General features: G+C 39.4%; 1 protein-coding gene and 1 pseudogene across 1 annotated transcript; one reads left to right on the top strand and one right to left on the bottom strand.

Moving 5' to 3' along the window:
* Positions 1–16,606: 16,606 nt before the first annotated feature.
* On the top strand, positions 16,607–20,891 carry LOC114106117 (serine/threonine-protein kinase 24 pseudogene; annotated as a pseudogene).
* Positions 20,892–22,710: 1,819 nt separating this feature from the next.
* On the bottom strand, positions 22,711–23,739 carry Gjc3 (gap junction protein gamma 3). Its single transcript, XM_027952934.2, has 2 exons — positions 22,968–23,739; positions 22,711–22,802 (listed from the first exon to the last, which is right to left on the bottom strand). Exons 1-2 carry the CDS (start codon positions 23,737–23,739, stop codon positions 22,711–22,713), a joined length of 864 nt encoding a protein of 287 aa, XP_027808735.2.
* Between the last annotated feature and the right edge of the window lie 1,250 nt (positions 23,740–24,989).

The following is a 24,989-nucleotide window of genomic DNA, read 5'->3' as shown; positions in this document are numbered from 1 at the left end:
GGTAAAGGCAAAGACATAAACAGGGCATCTGTTATCCTTGGGACAACATCAAGCCATCTAATATATATGTAATTGGAGCCCTGAAAGAGTAGAGACAGGAGGAACAGAAAAAAATCTGAAAAAATAATACTATTATCCAACTTGACTTAGGTGAAACTTACCAAATACTCCAATCTAAAAAAACAGAAAACATTTTTATATGTATGTGGAAAAGTTTATCAACATAAGCTATATTCTAGGCCATAATAAAAGGAGCAATAAATTTAAACTTTAAGCCATACAATGTATTCTCAGGCAAGTATAAAATTAGAAATCAATAATAGAAATATCTCCTGAAACTCCAAATATTGAGAGACTTCTAAATTACCCATAGGTCAAAAAAGAAATCAAAAGGAAAATAAAAAATGTGTTTTGTTTTGTACATTAAAACCACTTTGCTGGGCTGGAGTTGTAGCTCAGTGATAGAGCACTTGCCTAGCATGTGTGAGGCACTGGGTTCAATTCTTGGCACTGCATATAAATAAAATAAAAGTCCATTAAAAATAAATAAATAAAATGGATTATCTTTTTAAAAAAAACACTTTACTGGTATTTGATCCCTAGCACTACATAAAAATAAATAAACAAAGTAAAGGTATTGTGACCATCTACAACTAAAAATATTGAAGATAATAATAAATAAATAAAACCACTTTACTGAGGAAGGAGTAACATACAAAACATTGGACATATTAATAAATAAAAGTTGATGAGTTCAGAGATAAGTATACCCATGAAGTCACCATAAACTATGCTATAAATATATCCATCATCTCCAAAACTTTACTCTCATTCTCTTTATTTATCATTATAATTTCTGTATGTTAAAAAACACAATATAAGTTCTACTGTCTTAGCAAATTTTTAAGTATACAAAGTATAATTGATAACTATAGGCTCTATCTCGCCAGCCACCTGCACTGACAAGATGCACTGGGTTCACAAGAGCTGGGGCTGCAACATTAAGCTAAGAAAATGGTGAAAAAGCACAGGACACAGAAGAAATTTTCACATGGAGGGTGGACTGCCTGTGACCTTAAAGGTCAGCTTCCATGCTGGAAAGAGCACTAGAAAAGAGAGTGTGCACCCAGAATCTCTTTATGTTCATAGGGGAGACACACAGGAGTTTCAATAGAATGTTCTTCACCAAATAAGGCAGGGGATACAGTTTCAAAGGGGGTTGTCTAATCCCACTGGGTAACGCTCAACTCCAGGGCTAGAGCAAACTTCTTTGCAGAGTGAAGGTGGGGGCCACTCCATCGCATAGAGTAAGGTGTATGATACTAGACCAGCACCCCCTTACTCAAAGCTGAGAGAGGATGCTCAGCTTATGGGCAGGCAGCCTCCCACAGATGTATACACTGTATAGTAGAATTACTATGACATATTCATCTTGTATAACTGTAAATCTATACACTTTGGCTTTGTACAAAAGCCTCCCCAGCTCCCTGGCAACCACCATTCTACTGATCCTACGAGGATAGTTGTTTTAGCTTCCTCATACACATGTCATGTAGAATTTGTCCTTCTTTGGCTTATTTAATTTTGCATACTCTCTTCCATGTTCTTCTACATTTTTGAAAATGGAAGAATTTCTTTCTTTCTTTAGGGAAGAGTAATATTCCACTGTATATGCATACCACAATTTCTTTATCTATTATCCATCAGTAGACATTTAAGTTGCTTTCATGTTTTAGCCATTGTGAACATCTCTGCAATGAACATTAGAATGCAGATAATTTCCTCAGCATCCTGATTGCATTTCCTTTGAGTATACCCAATATTGGCATTACTGAATCATGAAATAGTGATATTTTTAATTTTTCAGAGAACTTCCATACTGTTTTTCACAGTGGCACACCATTTTGTATTTCCATCAACAGCACACAGGGTTTACTTTTCTCCATAACCATCCTAACAAGTGTGAGGTGATATCTTGCTGTGATTTTGATAGTCATTTCTGTGATAATTAGTGATGTTGAGTTTCATATACCTATTGGTCCTTTGTACGTCTTCTCTGAGAAATTTCCATTCAGATCCTTTGCCCATTTTTAATAGGATAATTGCTTTGATGTTCAGTTACAGGAGTTCCTTATATGTTTTAGATATCAACCTCGAATAAGGATTGCAAATATTTTCTCCCATTCTATAGGTTGCCCATTTTGTTGATTATTTCTTTTCCTGAGCAGAAGAGCTTTAGTTTAAGATCTCCTCAATTATCTGTTTTTGCTTTTTTCGTGGATTATAGTTAAACATAATAGTGGAGTTCATTTTGACCTAATCATACAAGCATAAAATATAATTTGTTCCACCTTAGTTCCCTATAGTGGCCTGAGAGTGAGAGTACATCCACTTTTCCTCCCCTCCTCCCTCATTTCCCTTTCTTTCCTCTATTTAAGTGTTTTTAATTAGCACTTCATAGATATTTTTGCTTTTGTTGCCAGTGCTATTGATGTCATATTCAAGAACTCACTGCTGGGGCTGGGGTGGTGGAGCACTTGCCTAGCATGTGTGAGGCACTGGGCTCAATTCTCAGCATCACATATAAATAAATGAAATAAAGATCCATCAACAGCTAAAAAAATTTTTAAAAAGAACTCACTGCAAAGACAAATATCAGGACGTTTTTCTCTGTTTATTTCTAAGGGATTTTCTTGAATATAAGTTGACTGTTGTCTTAGTCCATTTTGTGTTGATATAAGAGAATGCCACAGACTGAATAAATTTATAATAAAGTGGGAATCTATTGTGCTCATAGTGCTGGATGTTGAGAAGTCTAAGACAGAGGGACCAGAATCTGATGAGGGTCTTCTGGATGCAAACATCCCATAGTGGAATGAAGAAGAGAGATAAAGAAAGTGAGAGTAAGAGAGAAAAGTGGAAAAAAGGAAAGCCAAACTAAATCTTTTTGTAATCAACTCAATCCTGTGATGATGACATTAATCTAATCACTCCACCCTCATGGCATTAGTCTTATCAGTGTGTCAGCTTTCTGTTCCTGTGACAAACTACCTGAGAAAACTTTAAGGGGAAAAGATTTTGGGGGGGAATCACAGTTTCAGAGGTTTCAGTTCAGAGTTGCTTAATCCCACTGCTTTGGGCCTGTATCAAGGCAGAACACAATGGCAGGGAGCACTTGACAGAGGCAAACTGCTCACCTCGTAGCAGTCAGGAAACAGAAAGAGAGAGAATAGACACAGCCAGGGTCCAAATGTATCCTTCAAGGTCACATCTTCAATGACCTATTAACTCCAACTAGGCCATACCTCCTAAAATTTCCACCATATCCCAAGAGCACCACCAGCTAGTGACTAAACCTTCAACATATATGCCTTTGTGAGACAATCCATATCCAAACTACAACATTCTACTCCTGGGGCCCAAAGGCTCACATGCATCTTATGATGCAAAATAAATTTAGTCCATTTCCAAGAGTCCCAAGAGATTCAATAGTTTCAACATTGCTCAAATATCTATGCAAATTCTCCTCTGAGACTCAAGACAAATTTTTACCAGGCCACAGCCCACTTGCCTGTACTGGATTCGATTCTCAGCACCACATATAAATAAATAAAATAAATGTATATATATATATATATATATATATATATCTTTTTAAAAAATGTTATATAGGGGCTGCGGTTGTTGCTCAGTGGTGGAGTGCTTGCCTAGCATGTGTGAGGCACTGGGTTCAATTATCATCACCACATATAAATAAATGAATAAAATAAAGGTCCATCTATATCTAAAAAAATATTTTTTAAAATGTTTCATAATTCCAAGGCATAATGGCACAGGAGAAATATTCCAATTTCTAAAGTGAGTAATAGGGATATACAAAGGAAGGGTTGGACCAAAAACCCAATAGGACAAATAATAAAACCTATAGCTCCATTTCCAACAGCTGGGACACACAGTGGTGTTATGTGAGCTCCAACAGACTTGACAGGCGTGCCCCTGCAGCCTTGCTTGCTGCAGCTCACACTGCCACTCTCTGCTCATTACCTGTGGCTTTCCTTGGCAGACATTCCATATTTCTTGCATACCTGATTTCCTGAAGTCTCCACCGCCACTCTGGACTCATTCTCACAACTTCACACATTGCTCACTCACAGGCTGCCTAAAGGAACTCCAATTCTGTCACACACGTTGGCTGTCCTTCAAGGTTTTCCTTTGAGATCTTGGTGGAAGAATCCCCAACCCCAGAACACTTTCATTCTTCATGACTGCCAAAAAAAATGGCACCTCATGAACAATGCCAAAGTCTGCTGACAGCTTGAACTTTATTACTGTGGCCTGCTCTAACTTTGACTGAAAAAGCCTCTTCAGGGAAGAAGGGGCCTGTGTCCCCATGTACCTCTATACCCCCAATGATCTACTTCCTCCAGCCAAGCTCCACCTCCTAAGTACACATCACCTGAACATGGGAAAGGAAATCCTTTGGGAAAAAAATTCTTAGGGGGCCCTACGAGAGCAGGGTGTCCCAAGGTTTTCTTCTCAAACAAAAGTCTTTGATCTGAGTTTACACTTGTATACCCTTTCAGTCTGCTATGGGGAGCTGGTTCTTTCTAACTTCTGAGATCCCTCAAGCTATCTTTCTTATTGTCCTGGTACAATGTACTTGGCTTCTTTCAAATGGTATTAATCTCTTCAGCAACCACACCCTCCTTGACCACAACTTTTCATACCATTATCTGGCCAAATGAAAAATTTTCAAATCTTTCCACTCTGCATTTTGTGCTCAATATAAATATGGTTAAAATGAGTTAGTAATACCCATGCAAAAGACTGAATGCTGTGTTGCCTTGAAATTTCCTCCACCAGATTAACTAATCCTTTAAACTTTAAACTCAGCCTCACACAAAGTCTCAGGGTATGGACAAAACGTAGACAAGTTCTTTTTCTAGGATATAGCATAAATGGCCTAAAGTTCAGTTCCCAGTCAAGTCCTCATTTTCATCTGCAACCTCATTAGCAAATTCTTTACTCTCTGCATTTCTATAGAAGTCTGATCTTCTGAGCCCTCACCAGAATTGCCCATTAAGCTTCACTTCCAGCATTCTAGAGCTTCACTACTCTACAATTCCAAACCTTTTGAAAAGTCTTCCAAAATTAATTCCAGAGGCTTCTGAACCACAGTATCAGGTATAATCACAAATATGACCCCACTATTGAAAACCAATTTTCTGTATTATCCAGCTTCATTGCTGTGACAAAACACCCAAAATAAACAACTTAAAATGAATACATTTATTTTGGCTCACATTTTAAGAGGTCACTATCCATGGTCCCATTGCTTTGGGTATGTGCAAAGAAAGAACATCATGGTGGTGAGTAAATGACACAGGAAATCTGCTCACCTCATGGAAGACAGGAAGCAGAAAGAGAGGGAAGAAGGGGCCTGTGTCCCCATGTACCTCTATACCCCCAATGATCTACTTCCTCCAGCCAGGCTCCATCTCCGAAGTACCCATCACCTCCTAATAGCACCATCAGCTTGAGACCAAGCCTTCAATAATGAGCCTTTGGGGTCATTGCAGATATAAACTATACAAATAAATACCAAAAAAAAAAAAAGAAAACAATCAAAATATGTCACTACAAAAGAGAAGTCATCAAAACTTTGTAGAAAACATCTACAAAGAGAGGAATAAAAGAACTAAAAAAATGACATAAGACAATTTTAAAATGGTAATAGTAATCCTTTACTTATCACCAATCACTTTACATGCAATGAAATTAATAATCAAAAGACCTAGAGTGGCTGAATTGATTTAAGAGAACAAAATCCAATTATATGCTGTCTTCATGAGATTCTCTTCAGGTTTCAGGTCACTCATAGGCTGAAAGTAAAGGAAAAGAAAAAGATATTCCATGCAAACAGTAACTGATAGAAAACATGGTGAGGTTATACTTATACAAGACAAATAGGTAAGTCAAAACTGGCATTAGAGACAAAAAATGTCATTATATAATGATTAAAGGGTCAATTCAATAGGAAAATGTAATGATTAAAAATAGGTATGCAAACTGGTTGCAGTGGGACACGCCTGTAATCCCAGCCACAGGAGGCTGAGACAGAGGATCACCAGTTTATAGCCAGCCTCAGCAATGGAAAGGCAATAAGCTACTCAGTGAGACCCTGTCTCTAAATAAAATACAAAATAGGGCTGCGGATGTGGCTCAGTGGTCAAGTGTCCCTGAGTTCAATCCCCAGAACCCAAAGAAAAAAACGTATGCAACCAACATCACTCTACCTAATTTAAGGTAAACACTGACAGATCTGAAGGAAGATATCATCAGCAACACAATAACAGTAGGAGCCATTAATTCATAACAGATTAATCATGTAGACAAAAAAATCCATATGGAAACAGAATACTTGAACACAATACACCAAATGGACCTAACACAATGGAAATATAATTGGAAGGACAAGGGAGCTAATATGAAGGATTCCTAATGAACAAAGCTGGAATAATTTGACCAAAAGATAAGTAATGTGATGCTGGATTGCAACCCAAAATATAAAATAAATCTCCATGAGCTTCTTTTGGCATAAGTAATTAAACAAATGGAGGAGAAAGGAAGTCTTCCGCTCAGAAGCATTACAAATAATTTAAGTGGACACACATCTCACACACAAAAATACTTTTGCCACCAGGCGTCGCTTGGCTCCGGCCCCTGCCCCCAATTTCATTCTCCTAACTGCTTCCTCAACCCCTTGGGTGTGCAAGAGACTTTGTGACTTTTTTTTTTAATGTGGTGCTGAGAATCCAACCCAAGGCCTCACCTGCTCTCCCTGAGCTACAACCCCAGCCCAGTTACTGGTTTTTAAAGCACAAATAAATAATGGGAAAATGTGAATTTTAAAAATAAAAAAAATAAAAACCTAGTTAACACAGCCTTAACCTCGGGCTGAAGATTAACAACACCAGGGAAGAGCCTCATCCTCCAGAAAAGACACTTGGGCGCTCCCAGCCGCCCAGGCTGCACATCCGTTCCTTCACCAGGATCCATCCGCCAGCACTTCCGTCTCCCCTTCTAGGAACCACCAGGTCTTCAGAGTGCACCGAGTTTAGTTCCGACCCACCCGTATAAAGACTGTCTAAGGGATGGGCCTGTCTGTCTTCCTCACGTCAAGATGCCCCTCTACCCTCTTTGGCACCTGGCAGAGAGCACCTTCCAGTGGAGGAGGATACCCATGACCTGAGAGGGCCAGGGCGATGCAGTCTGGCTCTCACTGTGGATCTGAGGAGTTGAGATCCTAGAAGGTCCACGTGGGGCCCAGAAACTGGAGGATAAGTAGGGATGGCCAAATTTCCTTCTAGGAAGTCCCAATCACTGTGCCAAGAACAATGGCTTCTGTGGTGAAAGATGCTGCTGAATTGCTGCCAACACTTTTAATGAGTCATATCACACATTAACATAGAAAAATCTCACAGAAGTCCCTAAGTAAAATTGAAAATCTACCATGAAAGTTTCTTCTCAATTATGTTTTGTATGTAAAAAGCATCAAAGGGGTTCAGTGTTTCAGTTTGTTGTTTCGTTATTATTATTAATTACAGATATTTGAATCCCATCCATACCTGATGAGCAGAGGAGGGTCAACATCAAGACCCACAAAAAAAGAGGAAAAGGACTGAATAATATGAGGTGAGGATATTAATGTGGTTTTTTTCCCCCCTAAAATGAAAATTTAACTTCTTCCCAATTGTAGAGGAAAGATTTGGAACTGTTGCCACCAGTGATTTAAAAGGAAGCCAAAGGATGAAAAAATAAAATTTGTTTATCGGCTCCACTTGATATCAGAATAAGGATTTGTAGAAGAATCAATCAACCTTGCAACAGCCCACAGGAAGAATAGGAAAAAGTATTGATGAGTTTCCCAATGATAAGAAATTATCAATGTGGGTACTGGAAGAAGTCCTGATAAGAAGGTGTAATCATTTCTTAGAACTGCCAAAACAAAGCTTAGGGAAATCTTTAACCAAGACCACTGTCCCTGTGTTCTCAGTTCCAATATAGCTGCTAACATCAGAAATGGTAAAAATGTTTTTTAAAGTTCTTTTTAATATTCAAAATATTCATATTTAAATATAATTAATATAAAATATTTTTAATATTTGAATATGACTTAGACGCACCTTGGAAAATTTTCTGTCCTAGCTCCACTGGCCGTAAATACCTTAAATGAGACTGCATCTTCTGAAGCTCATGGAGAGTGAATATTAAATAGTTCAATTAGGAGAATCCAGAGGAGAAAGAAGTGTTTGGGTGGCCACTAGAAAAGTGACCAATGGAGGCTACCATATTTGTTTGTGTGCATCTTATGCAGGAGCTGAACGGAACATGAAATTGGAATCTAAATGGACAGTACTGATGGACTACCCAGGACACAAATGAGGAGGGGAAAGGGAGCCAAGGAATGTGTGTCTCTAAGCCAGAGTTCAAGGAGGGAATTTTCATTCAAAAGAAGAATAGCTTTATTTCCCATGAGTCATTAATGGCCTAACTAAAGATGTTAGGGGACTCAGACAAAGAATACAGCCAGAGGTGTGAGACAAAAGGAGAAGAAAAAAATGTCAGGTGTACTCTGTCCACAGTGCTACGGTACAATACCTCATGAGCTAGGCAAACCCCACCTGGTGAAGAGTTGTGTCTCCCTCTGGAGGGATGACAGGGAGACTTGCTAGAGACTGATGGCCAGCTGAATTCCAATGATTATCCCAGATTTCCACATGAGGAGGTAGATATTTTTTAACCTCTAACATATTCCCACAGTAATCTTCAATCTTTCTCTGCTCTCCAATTACCAGTAATGTTACCCTGAAGTAAAAATGTCTTTTTTTCCCCAGAACAGGTGGTTAGTGTTGAAATCTATTTATAATATTTTGAGGATTCCTTTATCCAGACAATAGCATGAAGATTGAGATGGGGGTGGGGGGGAATAGCAATATAATATTACATATTTCTTAGTTGTAAAGTTGTATAATATCACTTGATGGTAGACTGATAAAGGTATTATTAGACCAGGATGCAAATAAAAGACCACCGACTCCAATTAAAATCAAATTAAAGCAAACTTATTATTTTGACCAGCCAGGCTGCCTCTCCCACAAAAACCACAGGAAAAAAAGATAGCCTTGCAACTTTCTAGAAGCGCAGTTTTATAGCCCAGAAAATTACACAAGGGGGGGGGTGAGAACTTACGGATAACAAAATTCTGACGAGCATAACACAAAGGCTAGTTTATATTTTTGTTGGCCCCAACATCAGAATTTATGAAGGTCATTAGAGCCTCAGAGAGGGTTGTTATCTGGTTAGGGAAAGCCAGGCATGGGTGAGTTCAAGGCAGGGGCAGGCATTCCAAGCAAGTTTAGAATTCTCAGTAATTTATAGTAAAGCTGAAATTAGCTTTTCATGCCTTTGTGGCAAGATGGCTCCCAAATTTAAGAGGGAATCAGGCTGGGTTTATCAGTATATGCTGTGACCCTTAAAGCAACACTAAAATAAAACCATTGTAAATAATAAATCAACAAAGGAAATAAAGTGGAATGATTTTAAAATCTTGATTTATCAAAAATAAGGTGAAAAAAGAAAGAAATACAACAAAATGCAAATAGCAAGATAATAGACACCAATCTCACTGTATTATTGATCACATTAAATATAAATTATCTTAGTTACCCTAAACCAAAGGCAGAGAGTTTGGTTGTATCATCTTAAAAAGCAAGACCCAACTATGATCATTTTATAGGAAGACCCATATATGTTTAAAGTAAAAGAATTAAAATGATATAAGATGTCAATACTAAAGAAATCTAGAGTGACTATATTATATCAACAGATTTCAGAGCAAAAAATAGTACCAGAGATAAAGTTCATTTCCTAGTGATAAAGGTGTCAATTTTTGTCATGTATTTCAACTTTAAATACATTACAAACTCCACAATAAGCTGGTTTTGTTGTTTTTTCTTAATTTTTTTTTATTATTAGTTGTTCAAAACATTACAAAGCTCTTGACATATCATATTTCATACATTTGATTCAAGCAGATTATGAACTCCCATTTTTACCCCATATACATATTACAGATTCACATTGGTTACACATCCACTTTTTTATATACTGCCATACTAGTGTATGTTGTATTCTGCTGCCTTTCCTATCCTCTACTATTCCCCCTCCCCTCCCCTCCCCTCCCCTCCCATCTTCTCTCTCTACCCCCTCTACTGTAATTCATGTCTCCCCCTCATTTTTCCCCTTTCCCCTCACTTCCTCTTATATGTAATTTTGTATAACAATAAGGGTCTCCTTCCTTTACCATGCAATTTCCCTTCTCTCTCTCTTTCCCTCCCCCCTCCGTCCCTGTTTAATGGTGATATTCTTCTCATGCTCTTCCTCCCTCTTCTGTTTTTAGTTGATCTCCTTATATCAAAGATGACATTTGGCATTTGTTTTTTATGGATTGGCTACCTTCACTTAGCATAACCTGCTCTGGTGCCATCCATTTCCCTGCAAATTCCATGATTTTGTCATTTTTTAGTGCAGAGTAATACTCCATTATGTATAAATGCCACATTTTTTTATCCATTCATCTATTGAAGGGCATCTGGGTTGGTTCCACAGTCTAGCTATTGTGAATTGTGCTGCTATGAACATCGTTGTAGCAGTATCCCAATAATAGACTTTTTTAAGGTCTCTAGGGAATAGTCCAAGAAGGGGAATAGCTGGGTCAAATGGTGGTTCCATTCCCAGCTTTCCCAGGTTTCTCCATACTGCTTTCCAAATTGGCCACAACAATTTGCAGTCCCACCAGCAATGTACAAGTGTACCCTTTTCCCCACATCCTTGCCAGCACTTGTTGTTGTTTGACTTCATAATGGCTGCCAATCTTACTGGAGTGAGATGGTATCTTAGGGTGGTTTTGATTTGCATTTCTCTGACTGCTAGAGATGATGAGCATTTTTTCATGTACTTGTTGATTGATTGTATGTCCTCCTCTGAGAAGTGTCTGTTCAGGTCCTTGGCCCATTTGTTGATTGGGTTATTTGTTATCTTATTGTTTAATTTTTTGAGTTCTTTGTATACTCTGGATATTAGGGCTCTATCTGAACTGTGAGGAGTAAAAATTTGTTCCCAGGATGTAGGCTCCCTATTTACCTCTCTTATTGTTTCTTTTGCTGAGAAAAAACTTTTTAGTTTAAGTAAGTCCCATTTGTTGATTCTAGTTATTAACTCTTGTGCTATGGGTGTCCTATTAAGGAATGTGGAGCCCGACCCCACAATATGTAAACCGGAACCAACTTTTTCTTCTATCAGACGCAGAGTCTCTAATTTGATATCAAGCTCCTTGATCCATTTTGAGTTAACTTTTGTGCATGGCGAGAGAAGGGGATTCAGTTTCATTTTGTTGCATATGGATTTCCAGTTTTCTAAGCACCATTTGTTGAAGATGCTATCCTTCCTCCATTGCATGCTTTTAGCCCCTTTATCAAATATAAGATAGTTGTAACTTTGTGGATTAGTCTCTGTGTCCTCTATTCTGTACCATTGGTCCACCCACATGTTTTGGTACCAGTACCATGCTGTTTTTGTTACTATTGCTCTGTAATATAGTTTGAAATCTGGTATCGCTATACCGCCTGATTCACACTTCCTGCTTAGAGTTTCTTTTGCTATTCTGGGTCTTTTGTTTTTCCATATGAATTTCATGATTGCTTTATCTATTTCTACAAGAAATGCCATTGGGATTTTGATTGGCATTGCATTAAACCTATAGAGAACTTTGGATAATATCGCCATTTTGATGATGTTAGTTCTGCCTATCCATGAACAGGGTATATTTTTCCATCTTCTAAGATCTTCTTCTATTTCTCTCTTTAGGGTTCTTTCACCTCTTTTGTTAGGTTGATTCCCAAGTATTTTTTTTTTTTTTTGAGGATATTGTGAATGGAGTGGCTGTCCTCATTTCCATTTCAGAAGTTTTGTCACTGATATACAGGAATGCCTTTGATTTATGCGGGTTGATTTTATATCCTGCCACTTTGCTGAATTCATTTATTAGTTCTAGTAGTTTCTTTGTAGACCCTTTTGGGTCTTCTAGGTATAGAATCATGTCACCTGCAAATAGTGATAATTTAAGTTCTTCTTTTCCTATTTTTATGCCTTTAATTTCTTTTGTCTGTCTAATTGCTCTGGCTAGTATTTCAAGAACTAAATTGAATAGAAGTGGTGAGAGAGGGCATCCCTGTCTTGTTCCAGATTTTAGAGGGAATGCCTTCATTTTTTCTCCATTTAGAATGATGCTAGCCTGAGGCTTAGCATATATAGCTTTTACAATGTTGAGGTAAGTTCCTGTTATCCCTAGTTTTTCTAGTGTTTTGAACATAAAGCGATGGTACTTTGTCTAATGCTTTTTCTGCATCTATCGAGATGATCATGTGGTTCTTATCTTTAAGTCTATTGATGTGGTGAAAAACATTTATTGATTTCCATATATTGAACCAGCCTTGCATCCCAGGGATGAATCCTACTTGATCATGGTGCACAATTTTTTTGATGTGTTTTTGTATCCAATTCGCCAGAATTTTATTGAGGATTTTTGCAGCTAGGTTCATTAGAGGTATTGGTCTGTAATTTTCTTTCTTTGAGGTGTCTTTGTCTGTTTTCGGAATCAGGGTGATGTTGGCCTCATAGAATGAATATGGAGGAGCTCCCTCTTTTTCTATTTCCTGAAATAACTTGAAAAGTATTGGTATTAATTCTTCTTTAAAGGTTTTGTAAAACTCTGCTGTATACCCATCCGGTTCTGGGCTTTTCTTGGTTGGTAGTCTTTTGATTGCTTCTTCTATTTCATCCATTGATATTGGTATGTTCAAATTGTGTGTATCCTCCCAACTCAGTCTGGGCAAATCATATGACTTAAGAAATTTATCGATGTCTTCACTATCTTCTATTTTATTGGAATATAGGGTTTCAAAATAATTTCTAATTGTCTTCTGTATTTCTGTAGCATCTGTTGTGATGTTGCATTTTTCATCCCGTATGTTAGTAATTTGAGTTCTCTCTCTTCTTCTCTTCGTTAGCATGGCTAAGGGTCTGTCAATCTTATTTATTTTTTCGAAGAACCAACTTTTAGTTTTGTCAATTTTTTCAATAGTTTCTTTTGTTTCCATTTCGTTGATTTCCGCTCTGATTTTAATTATTTCTTGCCTTCTGCTACATTTGCTGTTGTTTTACTCTTCCTTTTCTAGGGCTTTGAGATGAAGTGTGAGCTCATTTATTTCTTAGTTTTTTCTTTTTTTGAGGAATGACCTCCAGGCAATGAATTTCCCTCTTAAAACTGCTTTCATTGTGTCCCATAGATTCCAATATGTTGTATCTGTATTTTCATTTATCTCTAAGAATGTTTTGATATCCTCCATTATGTCTTCTGTAACCCATTGATCATTCAGTAACATATTGTTCATTTTCCATGTGATGTAGGATTTTTCCTTCCTTCTTTTATCACTGATTTCCAGTTTCATTCCATTATGATCAGATAAAATGCATGGTATTATCTCCACCCCTTTATATTTACTGAGGGTTGCCCTATGGCATAATATATGGTCTATTTTTGAGAAGGATTCATGTGCTACTGAAAAAAAAAGTATATGCACTTGATGATGGTTGATTTTTCTATATATGTCAGTTAACTCTAGGTTATTGATTGTGATATTGAGTTCTATAGTTTCTTTATTCAACTTTTGTTTGGAGGATCTGTCCAATGGTGAGAGAGGTGTGTTGAAGTCACCCATAATTATTGTGTTGTGGTCTATTTGATTCTTGAACTTGAGGAGAGATTGTTTTATGAACGTTGCAACACCATTATTTGGTGCATAAATATTGATAATTGTTATGTCTTGTTGGTGAATGGTTCCTTTTAACAGTATATAATGTCCTTCCTTATCCCTTTTGATTAACTTAGTCTTGAAGTCGATTTTATTCGATATGAGAATGGCCACCCCTGCTTGCTTACGAGGACCGTGTGCATGGTATGTTTTTTCCCAACCTTTCACCTTCAGCCTGTGTATGTCTCTTCCAATTAGATGTGTCTCCTGGAGGCAGCATATTGTTGGATTTGTTTTTTAATCCATATTACCAGCCTATGTCGCTTTATTGGTGAGTTTAAGCCATTAACGTTTAGAGTTACTATTGATATGTGCTTTGTACTTCCAGCCATGTTTGATTATTTATCTTTTTTTTTAATTTGGTTTGTTTCTCCATGATTAGCTTTCCCCCCACCCTCTCGCTTTACTGAGTACTTCCCACTGTTGGTTTTGGTTATTGTTTTTCATTTCTTCCTCGTGTAGTGTTTTGCTCAAGATGCTTTGCAATGCTGGTTTTCTGGCTGCAAATTCTTTTAACTTTTGTTTATCATGAAAGATTTTTATTTCGTTGTCATACCTGAAGCTTAATTTTGCTGGATACAAAATTCTTGGTTGGCATCCATTGTCTTTCAGTATTTGAAATACGTTTTTCCAGGATCTTCTCGCTTTCAGCGTCTGTGATGAAAAATCCATTGTTAACCTTATTGGTTTACCCCTGAATGTAATCTGCCTCCATTCTCTTGTAGCTTTTAAGATTTTTTCTTTGTTCTGTATATTGGATATCTTCATAACAATGTGTCTTGTCGTTGGTCTACTGTGATTTTGTATGCTCGGTGTCCTGTATGCATCTAAAATTTGTACATCCGTTTCCTTATTCATCTCTGGAAAGTTTTCCATAATTATTTCATTCAACAGATTTCTCATTCCCTTGGTTTGAACCTCTATACCTTCCTCTATCCCGATGACTCTTAAGTTTGGTTTTTTTATGTTATCCTATATCTCTTGGATGTTTTCCTTGTGATTTTTTACCAGCCTTTCTGAGTTGGCTAGACTCTTTTCAAGATGATATATTTTGTCTTCACTATCTGAAGTTCTGGCTTCTACTTGCTCCACTCTGTTAGTGATACTCTCATTTGAGTTTTTAATTTGGTTTGTAGTTTCCTTCATTTCTAGGATTATTGTTTGATTTTTTTTATAATCTCTATCTCCTGATAAAGATGCTTATTTGCTTCTTTTATCTGTTTATGTAATTCATTTTCAATGTGTTCTTTCATTGTTTGAATTTGCTGTCTCATGTCCTCTTTAAGATTCCATTCCATCTGTCTAAGGTATTCCTTGAGTTCTTTATTTGACCATTTTTCTGATGCCTCTAGGTCCTCCTGTGTATTTAGGCTGTCCTGCATTGTTTGTACTCCTTTTCTTCCTTGCTTTTTCATGCTGCTCATGTTACTTCTTGTTCTGTTTGACTGCTGAGTTACTGTTTACTCCTATAAATTTATTTGGTTTTGTGTATCTCTGGGGTCTCTCTTTTGTGATGGGAGACTATGACTAGAGATGATGAGTTTTGTTGCACTTTAATGCAGATTCATTCGTTTCCTAAACTGTGTACAGATTCTGATGGCATATAGAGGTCTGTTGTTTGGTCTTGGGACTTATATTTAGGTCGAATGATGTGATGGTATTGAGGATGGTATCTCTTGGCAACCTTGGTGGGTTGCTCTACTGACAAGGGATGTTAACAGGAGAATGGTCTGGAGTATTTGGGGGTAGCTAGGGACTTTGTAGCACTATATAATGCCTCAGAACACTTACCTATACATATTTAGTAAATTACACATAAACAGCGACGTGATGCTTGGGAGGAAAGTTATTAGAAGAGAAGGGAAGAAGTCACTAAAGAGAATGAGAGTAAACAGGTAGAAGTCAAGGAAAGGGGAATAAGGAAATTGAAAAGAAATGAAAAGACAAAAGAAAAAAATAGAAAAGAAAAAAGAAAAAAATTTTTAAATAATCAAAAAAATAAATATTTAAAATTTAAAAAATTTAAATCTAAATTAAAAAAAAAAATTAAAAAGTGTAGTCTTAGAGTTTGATTAACTTCTCTTCCAGTAGGTGGAGCTGTGCCCACCGGGCCAAGCTTCTCCTCTCAATACGCCAGAACCAATCACTGTGAACTAGCTCCTCCTCCCCCACTGGGCAGGTCTCCAATCCTGATTGCCTAGGGCCCTTTCTCCAGCCAGGCCCTGCTCATTGGTGACGCTCACCACAGTACTGGCTACATGCCAGGTCTGCTGCTCCCGAGAGCCCTATTTTCTTGAACGACTGGGCACACTCTCCCTGCTTGCCATTCCCTCGGACCCTAAGGTTGTGGAGCTTGGGGCTGAGAACCCTCAGCTTATTTTGCTTGCCCTCCGGTAGCCACGCCCCCAGTAGCTGGTGCAAGAGACCTCAGTTGTCAGCGCTGGTGGGAGCAGTAGCCAGGATCCCTGGACGCGGGTCCCACGCCACTCCTGATTCCCCCAGTCTGACTATCACGCTCACGGGAGAGCTGGGAGGGGCCCTTGAGGATTCCCCGCTGTGTGGAGAGGGAGGGCTAGGGGGTTACACAGCTGCCGCTGCTGGTTTCAATGAAGTTATTTCCTCCACAGCATTCTGGTGACGTCAGTTCTCTGCCATGGTGATATCCCATGTGAATGGCGACAGTTCGTTTCCTTTGCCGGGTGACTGATGCAACGGGTGGGTCCTGACCGGCTCTCCCAAGCCCCGTCTCAATCCTGTCGCCACTGCCTATGGAGGCTCGGTTGGTATTAACCTCTGCAGGATCAGGAAAAGCTGAAAAGTTGTTTCAGCGGGATCATTTAGCGCTGAGTCACAGCCATTTGTCTGCAAGACGCAGGCGAACGGGAGCCTATGGTTTTGTTTTTTAAAATAGTCAATTACTTTCCTGTTGTGGTTCTCCAAAGAAACAGAGCCAATAGGATGTCTGTGTGTATACACGTATGCATAAATGTGTGGGTGTGTGAGGTTTATTATAAGGAATTAACTCACATGATTATGATAGCTGGCTTCAAATCCGCTATGTGGGATGGCAGCCTCAAGACCCAGAAAAAGCTGATGTTCAAGTTCAAATGCCATCAGGCAGGAAGAGCCAAGATGGCTGATGAAGTCCAATGTTACAGAATTCCCTCCTGCTCCAGGGAAAGGTTATTTGTTTTCTATTCAGATTGTCAACTGATTGCATGAGGCCCACCCACATTAGAGAGGGCAATTGGCTTTACTAAAGGTTACCAATTTAAATTTAATCTCATCCAAAAGCATCCTCACTGAAACAACTAGAATAATTTTTGGCCAAATATCTGTACACCCTGTGAATCAGAAATATAATACATACAGCTATCATCAAAATTACTTTTTAGAGAGGATTTAAATAACAGCAGATATATTCATGCATTACTATTTCTGGTGCTCTTTGTGCAGAAAGAGATTTTCATCTGGTGTCATGTTCTTCTGCCTAAGGAACTTTTATTAACACTTCTTGAAGAGTTGATCTGCTATAGATAAAATTTTTCAGCTTTCTTATACCTGAAAACTTCTTTATTTAACCTTTTGTTTTGAAAAGTTTTTCTGAAAGTTATAGAACTCTAGGTTAAAAGTGCTTTCTTTCAGTATTTTAAAGAATTTTCTCCCTTACATTGTTTCCAATGAGAAATCAAGGTCATCTTTGTCTTTGTTCTGCTATAAAAATCAAGTCAAAATCAGAGACATAAATGTAAAAGTTAAAACTATAAAATCCTTAGATGGTAGCACAGATGTGAATTTTCACAGCTTTGGATTAGATAATGTCTACTTAAATATGCAGCAAAAATCACAAAGAACAAAAGAAAAAATGAATAAGTGGATTTCATCAAAATTAAAAACTTTATTTTTTTGTGGTGCTGGGGATTGAGCCCAGGGCCTTGTGCATGCAAGGCAAGCATGCTACCAACTAAGCTATATCCCCAGCCCCCAAATTAAAACTTTTGTGCATTAATGAACACTATCAAGAAAGTAAAATACAACCCATAGAATGGGAGAAAATGCTTGGAAATAATGTTTCTAATAAATATCTAATATCCATAATATGTAAAGGGCTCTTAGGTTATAACAACAAAACCACAAATAATTCAAATTTAACATTTGCAAAAGATTTGAGCCAATATTTCTCTAAAGAAGATATGCAAGTGGTCAACAGCAAGTGGAAAATGTTTAACATCATTAGTCATTAGGGAAGTGCAAATCAAAACAATGAGAAGACATTTTATATCCACCTGGATGGCTAGAATTTTGCTTTAAAACACAGACACATAAAAAATGACAAGTGTTGGGGCATGGATTGTGGCTCAGTGCTGGATCACTCACCTAGCATGTGTGAGGCCCTGGGTTCAATCCTCAGTACCACATAAAAATATTGTGTCCATCTACAACTAAAAAATAAAAATATTTTTTAAAATTACAAGTGTTGGTGAGAATATGGCTAGCATGAAATCTTTACACACTGCTGGTAGATATGTAAAAATAATGCAGTTTTTCTGGAAGTAGGTTTGACAGTTTCTCTAAAAGTCACACAGAGTCATCCTATACCCCAGCAATTCTACTCCTAAGTATTTACTCAAGAGAATCAAAAGCATGTTTACCCAAAAAAGTGATATGTAAACATTTATAGAAATAGCATTCATAATACCCCCCAAAATAGAAACAACAGAAATGTTCAGATAAACAAAATGTGGTGTATGGTAATAATGAGAAATACAGAGAAATAAAGTGCTGAAACATGCTACAACATGAATGAACCCTGAAAACATTATGCTGCCAGGCACAGTGGCACACACCTATAATCCCAGCAGCTTGGGAGACTGAGGCAGGAGGATCACAAATTTAAGGCCAGCCTCAGCAACTTAGGGAGGCCCTAATCAACTCAGTGAGACCCTGACTCAAAGTAAAAAACAAAAGGGCTGGGGATGTGGTTTAATGGCAAAGTGCCCCTGGGTTCAATTCCCAGTACCAAAAGAAAGAAGAAGAAAAGAAAGAAAACATTGTGCTAAGTGAAAGAAGTCAAGATGCAAAAGACCACATTTTGCTTGACTTCATTTATATGAAAAGCCCAGGGTAGAAAAATCCACAGAAGCCATAGCTGAGTAGTTACTTACGTTTAGAGGTTGGGGGATAAGCATTTTTTCAACTGAAAAAATATTCTAAAATTGTGTTGATGGATATACAACTCTGTGTATATACTGAAACCCATTTAATTGTATACTTTAAATGCATAAATTACATGGTTTGTGGATTGTATCTGTTTTTAAAGGAGTAGGATAAGGAAGAATAATGATGGCATTTGTGTTTTGTTCCTTGGTCCCCATGTCCGAGCTCTGGCTATAGCAGATAAAGGATTCTCATGAAACACTTTTGTAACAGGAAGAAAAGTTTTTTTCTAGTTGTTACCAGATGATCTGTTGATCATCTGACATACTTGGGGATAACTTAAGACACAGTAACTATATATAATGAGACTTTTGTGGGTGAGAAGGAACTACAGAGAAAGAGAACTCTGCAAAAAGATGGTGGAGGGAAGCATTCTCCAACAGAAATAAGGAAAGAGTCAAGAAACCTGATACTTAGATTTAAAGGATCTACTGAATCACCCTGTTTTGTAAACCTCCCTGGTTGGTAGTTCCCAATCAGCAGTAAATCTCTATCACCTTCCCTCAGTGATATTGAGGGTTATGGTCCTGCATTTGAGTTGCTGCTGCCCTGGAAATTGTGATCCCATGCAATGCACCAAGTGAAGAACAAGAATTGAGCAGAAATCAGAACCATCTACTGTCTTTCCTATTCCTATACCCCTCCCTTCCCTTTGTTCACCTTTGTCTGATTTACTGAATTTCTCTTCTTCCCCTCCCCATTCCTTTATTGTGACTTACCGAGGCTCTGCACTGGATCTATTAGAACCTGGCCCTTTAGATGAAATTCAGATTGCCACCATATTAAGAGAAATTCTGAAAGGACTTGATTATCTTCATTCAGAGAAGAAAATCCACAGAGACATCTGAGCATGGAGAGGTGAAGCTGGCCGACTTCGGAGTGGCGGGCCAGCTGACAGATACCCAGATAAAGCGGAACACCTTCGTGGGCACCCCCTTCTGGATGGCGCCCGAGGTCATTAAACAGTCAGCTTAGGACTCCAAGGCGGACATCTGTTCACTAGGTATAACAGCTATAGAACTGACGAAAGGGGAGCCCCCTCATTCCGAGCTGCATCCCATGAAGGTTTTATTCCTGATTCCAAAGAACAAACCCCCCTGCCCCCGACACTGGAAGGGAACTACAGCAAACCCCTCAAGGAGTTCGTGGAGGCCTGTCTGAACAAGGAGCTGAGCTTTAGACCTACTGCTAAGGAGCTGCTGAAGCACAAATTCATAATGCGCAATGCAAAGAAGACGTCCTACCTGACGGAGCTCATCGACAGGTACAAGCGGTGGAAGGCCGAGCAGAGCCAGGACGACTCCAGCTCTGAGGACTCGGACGTGGAAACAGATGGCCAGGCATCTGGAGGTAGTGACTCCGGGGACTGGATCTTCACAATCCGAGAGAAGGATCCCAAGAATCTTGAGAACGGAGCTCTTCAGCCATTGGATTTGGAAAGAAACAAGATGAAAGAAATCCCAAAGAGGCCTTTCTCTCAGTGTTTATCGACAATTATTTCTCCTCTGCTTGCGGAGCTGAAGGAGAAGAGCCAAGCATGTGGAGGGAACCTGGGGTCCATAGAGGAGCTGCGAGGGGCCATCTACCTGGCAGAAGAGGCCTGCCCCGGGATCTCCCACACCACGGTGGCCCAGCTGGTGCAGCGGCTGCAGAGATATTCTCTAAGTGGTGGAGGAACTTCGTCCCACTGAAACCCTTTGGCCTCTGGGGTTTTGTTTTCCCTCCTTTCCTTTGCATCCTCCTTTTGAAAGTCGAGGAGAACCTTTGCGGCTCTGCTGGAGGCGCCACAGAGGGCCACCCCCACGGCGCCGTCCAGGGACACACTCAGCCCTCGCTGTGCCACAGCCTGATGAAGTCTCTCGCATGGGGTGGGGAGGGCCAGCTCCTTCAAGCAATTATTTTTATTTTTTTATTGTTTTTAATTTTAACCATAGTGCACATATTCAAGGAAAATTTGTTTGTCTTTGAAAACAAAACCCCTGAAGTGTATATTTGGGATTGTGATAAGGCAACTAAAGACATGAAACCTCAGGTATCCTGCTTTAAGTCGATAACTCCCCCGGGAGATGGAGAATCGCTGGTGGATCTGTGTACAGACTGTATATAGCGACATTTTTACAGAAATCCCTTTGGCGTGCATAAGGAATCACTGTGTACAAATTGGCCAAATGCTTCTGTAGATAATGTCCGTGGAGTAAATATTTGACAGGCCATAACTTGAGTCTATTGCCTTGCCTTTATTACATATAAATTTTGAATCATGTGACCAGTGATTTGGGTTTTATTTTGTATCTGCAGGGTTTGCCATTAATAATAATTAACGCCCCTGGATGGAACACTCCCATTTGTACCTCAACAGATGCAAATGTCCCTCTTGTTTGTCCTTCACCCCTTTTGGTACACTTAGAAGTTGATTTCCTTTTTCATTGATGGTACTATTTCTTAGTGTTTTAAATCAGGACATATCTTGCCTCATGAAGCTTTAAATTATTATTCTGAGTTTCCCAGAGGAAGCGCTCTCATCTAACCTTTGTTTGGAGTCGTGCACCAGGCGTACTGTCCTGCCCACATGATTTTCTGTTGCACCTCCTAGTGGAATCTGCATATCATCATCTTTCCCACCTGGAAGTATCTGGATGCTTACACCAATAAATTTTATAACACACTTAAAAAAATAAAATAAATTTAAAAAAATAAAATAAAAATGAAGAAAATAGAGGCTTGTTATGGCTCAGTGGTAGAGCGCTTACCTAGCATGTGTGAGGCACTGGGTTCGATCCTTAGCACCAGATAAAAACAAATTAAAAAATAAAGGTATTGTGTCCATCTACAACTAATATATATAATAGTATATACATATATATATTCACTAAAGAAAATTAAAAATAATTTTAAAAAACAAAAAAACTATACAGAATACACACACACACACACACACGAAATCAGAGCCATCAATGGTCAGTGGTAAACGAGGCATAAACACCTGAATTCTCAGTAATCTTCCCAAGTATGTGTCTGTGTGTTGAATAATCCTGATATTAAGGGAGTTTGGGTTATGTATATACTTGGAAGGCCAAAGTTTCTAACTATGACATATGCTGCAAGGCTGGGTGGCATTCACAGATGATAGGTCTTTGAAGCTAGGGAGGAGCACAGAATATGGAACAGAAAAAAAATAAGTGGAGTAACTGACACAGGAAAGAGCAGCAACAGGAATGCCAATAATAGTCATCAATATTTATTGAGGATGGCAAGAGAAGTCTGTCCTTTAAGGAGGCTTTTTCTGGCTGATGTTTGAACCAAACCCAGGAAAATTGTGATGCTGACACCAGGTAATTGTGGGAAGAAGACAGAGTCAGGAATTCTTTAAAGTAATGTTTTCAATAGCCTGGGCCAGTGTGGTCCTTTGATATCCTTCGAGAGCCTCTAACTTGTCATGGATGTGAATCCCCACTAACTGAATGCTTCAAAGAAGATCCAATCATAGGGTTTCCTTCAGGCAAGCCAGGTGCCTTTATAACTCTGTAAAGTAGACATCGAGCAGAAGCTGAGACATTTCCTAAGTAGGAAAATTGAAGGGCAGGCAGTAGAAGGGACTTGTACTCGCATCCTGGTCCATGGTCGGAATTGTCCAATCGATGGGGATGGACACTGGGGAATAGACTTGGGGGCAGTGGTCATAACTCATCTGCCTGAAAACTGGTTATCTACTTGGAACATATGGAAGTTGTACTTCCCGGAAGGGTGAAGGATTTGCCCCAGGTAGACAGAGACATCAGGGACAGGAAGTGAGAGGGTCTTTAGGGTCCTTCTCACCTGCTTCTAGAAACTGCTCTTTTGTTTCCACCACTGGGAAGTTGTCAGTTGGTTCCTTGTATCTTGTAGTGCTCTCTGAAGTTGGGGAGGAAGATTTGTGTTTCAGAATCATCCACCATCTCCCCAAACCCAGAAGCACCAGCTCCAAAAGAGTAACCAAGAGACAGAGGCCAGTGAACCCAAACATGGTCTTTAGGAAGATGGTCTTCTCAGAGGGGCGGGACAGATTACAGGTTACACTGCCAATGCAAGGCTCTTGGCGACATGATATGGAGCTGGGAATGTTGAACCCATACAGAAGGTACTGCCCCCCCAGGGACGCCGCTTCAAGAACCAGCCGAGCACCCAGCTGTGCCACATAGACCCAGAGCAGCTTGAGGCTTCTAGCCGCTGAGACCCTTCTGCTGCTGTCCCCTTTGTGGGTCAGGATCTCTTCCTTCTTCATCACCTTTTCTGATTCTTCCCAGTGTTCAATCACATGATAAAGGGTGAAGCCCAGATAGAGGACACTGGGCACAGCCAACAAGATGACTTGGAAGGCCCAGAAGCGCAGCGGAGAGAGTGGGTGGAAGGCATCGTAGCAGGCCACCTTGCAGCCTGGTTGCTGAGTGTGACACACAAATTCTCTCTGATCATCACCATAGATCCCAGGCCCACTGGCAGCCAGCAGCACAAGACGGACTCCCAGGAGAACAGGAAGCAGGAGGCGTCCCACAGGGGTGGAGTGCTGGCTCTCCTCAGCCAACAGCTGCCTCAGGAACCTGCCACACATCCTGTAATTGAACAGAGAAGGATGATCAGTGCAGGTGTTGCTCATTGCCCTTTAGAGGGAGCTTGTCACTCTTGACCTTGTCACTGCTAACTGGAGGATCTGAAAAAGCCTTTCTGATCCTCTCCAAAGTCTGATCAATCAAATATAGCATTAGTCAGCTTTGCATACCTACAACACAGCACCTGAGGTAATTAACTCTATAAAGAGAAAGGGCTCATTTAGCTTACAGTTTTGGAGCTTCAAAGTGCAAACAGAATAGCACAGGTTTGTTGAAAGTCATCCATTGAATACCTCACTTCATGTCTTGGGTGGAAATGGCAGAGACTACATGTTGGAGCAAAATGCTCACATATGCAATCCAAGGAGAGGGTGGGAATGGATGGGGTCCCACAACCCCTTTCATGAGCATCTCTTTAATTACCTAAAAAATTCCCATAGACCCCACCTCTCAAAGCACCGCCCAATACAGTCACCCGGAGAGCCAAGTCTTTATATATGGACTTTTAGGGGAATATTCATGCAAACTATAGCAAATATAAAGATTCTGCCCCTATTTAACTAATGGAATCATCCATGTAAGATAATGATACAGTAAAGAATGTGTGTAGGAGACCTGGGGTTGTGGCTCAGTGATAGAGCATTTGCCCAGCATGTGCGAGGCCCTGAGTTCATCCTCAGCACCACATAAAAATAAATAAAATAAAGGTATAGCATCCAACTACAACTAAAAAATAAATATTAAAAAAGGAAAGTGTTTAGGTGTGTATGTGTGTGTGTGTGCCTGTCTGTCTCTCCCTCTCCCTCTCCTTTTCCCTCTTCCTCTCCCTCTCCCTCTCCATCTCCTTCTCTTGACAGTCAATAGTCAACGAGGCATAAACACCTGAATTCTCCATAATCTTCCCAAGTACGTGTCTGTGTGTTGAATAATCTTGATATTAAGGGAGTTTGGGTTATGTATATACAAGAATCGATCAGAAATCAGAGCCGTCTACTGTCTTTCCTATTCCTATACCCCTCCCTTCCCTTTGTTCACCTTTGTCTGATTTACTGAACTTCTCCCTCTCCCTCTCCCTCTCCCTCTCCCTCTCCCTCTCTCCCTCTCCTGCTTCCCATTTCTGTATTCCTGGAATGGAGAACTGGCAGTTTGAGAATATCTATGTCCTTCTTTTCCTCTTTCCCTCTCTCCCTTTCCCAAAGACTAATAGTAAGAAACCAAGGTGCACTTTTATTTCTCACCTTTGGGAAATTTT

This window comes from Marmota flaviventris, chromosome 19 (genome assembly GCF_047511675.1).
Source record: "Marmota flaviventris isolate mMarFla1 chromosome 19, mMarFla1.hap1, whole genome shotgun sequence".
Lineage (NCBI taxonomy): Eukaryota > Metazoa > Chordata > Mammalia > Rodentia > Sciuridae > Marmota > Marmota flaviventris.
Note: the sequence above shows the minus strand (reverse complement) of the source record. Positions and strands in the feature narration are given on the sequence as shown.

Excerpts from the sequence above, each read along its gene's own strand:
- Gjc3 (XM_027952934.2), bottom strand. The coding sequence starts at position 23,739 with ATGTGTGGCAGGTTCCTGAGGCAGCTGTTGGCTGAGGAGAGCCAGCAC. Across the intron at positions 22,803-22,967 it reads AGAGCAGTTTCTAGAAGCAG|TGTCCATCCCCATCGATTGG; the intron begins GTGAGAAGGACC and ends TCTATTCCCCAG.